This window comes from Apis dorsata, unplaced genomic scaffold (genome assembly GCF_000469605.1).
Source record: "Apis dorsata unplaced genomic scaffold, Apis dorsata 1.3 scaffold_79, whole genome shotgun sequence".
In the NCBI taxonomy this organism is placed as follows: Eukaryota; Metazoa; Arthropoda; class Insecta; order Hymenoptera; family Apidae; genus Apis; species Apis dorsata.
This window is the reverse complement of record NW_006263377.1, coordinates 151,363-156,508: the sequence shown is the minus strand read 5'-3', so window position 1 is coordinate 156,508 and position 5,146 is coordinate 151,363. Positions and strand designations below refer to the sequence as shown.

Genomic DNA, 5,146 nt, shown 5'->3' with positions numbered 1-5,146 from the left:
CACGATCTTTTACTTACTACGTGTCCCTCGTTCCCGCCGCTTTTGCTTCCCTCCACTTTTCTTCTCCGTCCTTCTTCCGTAGGTAGAGAACCGCAGGTATATAGCGTTGTTGGATAGTGGCGACGCGCGGTACGCAACAGGCCATCGTCCAACTTTTTCTCGCCGGAACGCCAAAGGTTCGTTATATCTCGAGGGCCGCCATTCGGGGCCCGCTACGTGATGTGACGCCGGCAGAGATGGCGACTCGTCAGGCCCAACCTACCACTTTTTCCATCGGGGTTCCTGAATACCGTGTTTCCTAAAGGCGCTCACTCCCCTCCCTCCCCCATCTCTCCCTCCCTTTTTCTTCCCTCTCTTTTCTTTTTTCCTGACCTGTTTCGCTGCTACTTTGTCCTTCTCCGCAGTTTTGCGCGAGTACCAGTGTACCACCCCGCGGGGCTACCCCGAAATCTTCCAATCCGCGGACTGGGAACGTCGATCAAACCGGAACGGGGCCCCTTCTTAAAATTACGCCGGCCCCGATTCGACCGACTCGCGTTTCTCCGTATTCCACCTCGGTTTAAGATGGCCAACGCGCCGAAAGAAACCCAATGGATCATTATTTCGCTTTGTTCCCCTGATAATTATGTAAGAAGCGTAACGTTTCGCGTGCTCGGGATGCTTTTTCCCCCCCGTGAAGAAGCTCAATTTCGACGGTTATCTCCGATCCCGGGATCGTGATGGGAATGGAAAATGGCCGCCGGTTCCCGCGAGGTGGTAATGAAACGCGGAGAGGACTATCAGTCTTTCTAGCAGCTTGCATGTGTCGTTCCCCCTCCCTCCGAAAAGTGGTCGCGCATCTTTTTGTTCGGTGATCCGAGAACTTTATTCCTCGAAATTCCCTCGAATGCCACGGGTAAAACCTGGGGCGGGATCCGCGCGCCGCAAATGGCGCGCGAGGTTTAGCCCGAGGCCGCTCGAGGAGTCGTCCTCGACTCGGCGGCGAAGAGACCGAGGCGACCGAGGTCCGGTTGATTTAATCGGATTGCTTCGTTTCAACTTTCGGCCCGCGTTTCCTTCGTTAACGACGACAAGTCGACCGCCTCGGTACGCCGCGATGAAGCTATGCGCCGTGGAACGCGTAATGAGCGTACGTGCGATCGGGTCGAGCAATCTGCCCTACTTCGGTATACGTCGCATTAACTTTAACGATCGTTGAAACGGCGCGACGAGGATGAAGACACACAGAGAGAACGCGTTCCGGCTCAACCAACTCGACGACTCCGGTGCCCAACTGCGCGCAAACCGTTTCTGTAATCGTTTACCCTCCCGCTGTTACGGTTGATTACGAAGCTCCACTCTCGGTGGTATGTAATGCCGCTCAAGAGTGAAACGAAATCGCCTTGAATCTTTGATCGGCGCCGTGCAATCGTCGCTTTTACGTGTATTACAAAATAAGATCAATTTATGCTCGAATCAGTCCAGATCGAGTTTCTAGAAGTGTGGCTGATTCGGGATCTTTATTTTTATTTTCTTTTTATTTCGTTCACGAGAGTCACACGAGCGTCAAAAGAAAAAAGAACGTTATATCATATATTTGTAATATCATATATATTATAATATATAAAAGCACATAGATGTGGCTCGTGTAAATTTGATAATAGAGCAAAAGAGATCGAATATTTAGTGGGAATATGCAGTCTCATTCGAGTCTCGGGAACCTTCGGGTCGAGTCGGAAAAATTCGGGCTCATAGATGTGGCTCGTGTAAATTTGATAATCGCTAGAGCAAAAGAGATCGAATATTTAGGGGGAATATGCAGTCTCATTCGAGTCTCGGGAACCTTCGGGGCGAGTCGGAAAAATTCGGGCTCATAGATGTGGCTCGTGTAACTTTGATAAACGTTAGAGCAAAAGAGATCGAATATTTAGTGGGAATAGTGCAGTCTCATTCGAGTCTCGGGAACCTTCGGGTCGAGTCGGAAAAATTCGGGCTCATAGATGTGGCTCGTGTAAATTTGATAATCGTTAGAGCAAAAGAGATCGAATATTTAGTGGGAATAGTGCAGTCTCATTCGAGTCTCGGGAACCTTCGGGTCGAGTCGGAAAAATTCGGGCTCGATGAGGCGAGAGTTCGATGCTTTCGTACTATTCGAATTTCTTGAAAATTTCAATTAAACAATTATATTACGGATAAATTGGACGAATAAAATCGAACGAACAAGATTGTCGAGGAATCCAGAAAGAATGTAATCCGATACTTCAAATCTTATCTTTACAAGCTTTTTCGTTCTACGCGTAATTGTAAATATTTATGAAACATATTCAACCTAGCCAAATAGGATTATAAATGTATACAAATATCGTTCGAATATTTGACAATATCTAATCCGATCCCTTTTTTATTTTGTTACAGGTAAGATCGTAAACTATCGACGAACGAAGATGCGAACGTTGTCGCGGTATGAGTAAGTAACACAACACCCTTTTCGAAACGTATATTAGCAATGCTACACATCGCGTTAGAATATCTATAAATCGTTAAGTTGAACCGGTAGCGATCCTTTTTGTCATCGGGGATACCATCTCGAGCCTGTATCGATGAGACGCGATTACGATTTTAATGATCCGCGAATAGATGAACGAAACGATGGGGTTTAAACGTCGTCGGTCATGTAGCTCGAGGAGGAAGAAAACCTGTGAAGCCGGTAGCGTTCAGGATCGCTTAGTCGGTGGGGTAGGAGGCTTTATAAGGCGCAAGAGGGAACTTAGCTCGTTGGACGGTAGCTAGTGAGGATTTACGATCCCCTCTATCTTAGCACGGTTTCGTCGAGCAGCGCAACACGTCGGATCCCATCGGCAATGGGATTATATCGCATAGAAGGTGGCTGCTTGTATCGCATCAAGATAGGTAGATACCACACCGCTCTCTCGAGAGAAGCTCCTCTCTCGGTACACCCAGCCAGCGAGCGGCAGCATCAGCATCAACAGCACACCGGCAGCAGCACAAGCAACCAGCACCAGCAACAGCGGTCGTGCCTTAGGCCCACTCACGTTGCATGAGTTCCGTGACGCCCCACCTCTCCTCCATTCCCATCCCCCTTACAACCCTCTTTCTCCATCTCTCTCTCTCCGCCATTCGCTCTTCCTTCTCGCTCCTTCCTCCATCCTTTTCTCCATCCTGTATTCTCTCTCCGACTTTTATTTTCCCTCGATTCCGGGAAGTATCGCGCGCACCACGAAGGGATAACGGGCAAGTGGTGGAGGGGGGGACGAGGGAGGAAGGAACACGTACACGAGAGCTGTTCGAAGGAGAGAAAGAGCACCGTGTGTGCCCCGTGTATGCGCGCACGAGGAGAGGAGAGGAGAAGAGATAACCGTATCGTCGCAGCGAAATGAAGAGAGCCCGTGGACGACAGTGGGCGAGCGTTAAACCATCCACGTGATTTAATTGCGTCCTAGCGTCAAATAGCCAATCCCCTCCTCCGCTACCCTTTTTTAATTACCCGTCTCTTCCAAATTAATTTGAAATATCTATCCAATGATTTTGCGATTTCAGTTCATCATTAATTTTGAGATTCTGAGTTTTCTGCTACACATCTCATATACATCGATATTAATTATCAATCGATTGATTATTAGTGTCGTAAAACAATAACATTCGTTGTATAAGAAGTTTTATCCACCACTAAGAGGCGGATTGCGGGTGCGGACGATCGTCTAATAAAGACATTTTCCTCGGGCGTATCACCGCGTATCACCCCAAAGTTAATTAATGCCGGCCGAAGACGGATCTTGGATCTATCTGTCCGCGGGGTATCGCAATATAAATAATAATAATTTGGCCGAAAAATGCCGGAACATCCCTCCGATGATTATCTGCTCGTAAATTCCGGCATAAAGATATCGCGAGTAAATTGCGAGCTCGGCGCGGAAGGGTTTTGAAAAAGGAGTTCAGGGAACACGGACGAAGATCGGAAGGGTTGGGTGGGGCGAGGAGGCGAAGAGGAGTGAGAGAGAGAGAGAGAAAGAGAAAAAAGAGGAGGAAAGAAAAAAATAGGCATAAGGAGGCACACACCGAAGAAAAAGAAGAAGAAGAAGAAGCGTTTGACCAAGGCTCTCTCCTCTTCACGCTCGGAAGTATTGCGGCGTGGCTCTGGTGGTTATTGCAATATAGACGGGGCGGCAACAGACCAATCACGTGCCGGCTACTAATTTGCTCGACTCAAACAGCTGCCGTTCTACCGCCTATGCGAAAGACCTGCGTGGATCCCTTATTCTCTCTCCTCGAGTGTATATCCACTCCACCATCGATCGAGGATTTCGATCCCCCTTGGACTCATGCTGCGATATTCGATCGTTCCCCTGGCCCCCCCACTCCTATCCTTCCCGTGTGCTCTCATTCGATCCCTCTTTTCTTTTGCCAACTACTTTGATCCTTCTCCCCTCCCCCCTTTTACTTCTTCTTCTTGCTGCAACTACCCGCTGCCTCTGCCGGACAAAACATTTCTTAATTGGGTTTCGTTCGGAAAGAACCGTCCGTCCGATTTCGTTTCGCAAGGGATCCGGCTGCTTCTGCCGGTTTTACCGCATCTCTATGTGGCTTCTGTCGTTCAATCCAGTTCTGCTTCCTTCACTTCAGAGGATTTATTTATTTCCTCTGATTCATCGTGAGGTTATTTTTGATCCTTCCATTCTGTACAGAAATAAAAATAAAAATTGAATAATTGTGTAGAATTATCACAATTACAAATTGACAAAACGAACGAGCGATAAATAATTATATTTGCAGATAAGAATGATCGTATAGACGGCTAGAAGAAAAAAGATACAAATGATATACGAAATTAATGGGTTCTTCAAATTATTCGAACAATTATCTAACTTTTTATACGTGCGTGAATTTAATATAACGCACAGAGTTTGCACGTGAGGTAGTTAAGTTCGTTATTCGCGTGATAAAGAATAACAGTCGTGTTTGTAGGATTGCGATCACTTGGCGGGTCGGTCGCTGGACTGCCGGGCCCGTAATTCTATAAATAAGCAGTCTGTAGAAATCGTTGGCTCGAAGCGGTCGACGGTGTATAGGTTATAATGTTGGACGCCGTGCGATACGTTAAGTGGCGCGTTGATCGTTGTTGTGTTGATCTCGAGAGTTAACTCCGTCA

General features: G+C 47.4%; 1 protein-coding gene across 3 annotated transcripts in view; it reads left to right on the top strand.

Annotated features, from left to right (window-relative positions):
• LOC102673141 (homeotic protein ultrabithorax) overlaps nucleotides 1-5,146 on the top strand; it is a 123,692-nt gene that overhangs the window by 81,275 nt on the left and 37,271 nt on the right. Inside the window, exon 3 of one of the 3 annotated variants that reach the window (XM_031508225.1) lies at nucleotides 2,395-2,446. The exons of the other annotated variants lie outside the window; for them this stretch is intronic. Within the exon in view, the coding sequence (XP_031364085.1) occupies nucleotides 2,395-2,446 (52 nt within the window). The remainder of the gene's footprint in view (nucleotides 1-2,394; nucleotides 2,447-5,146) is intronic. 3 annotated transcript variants of the gene reach the window in all.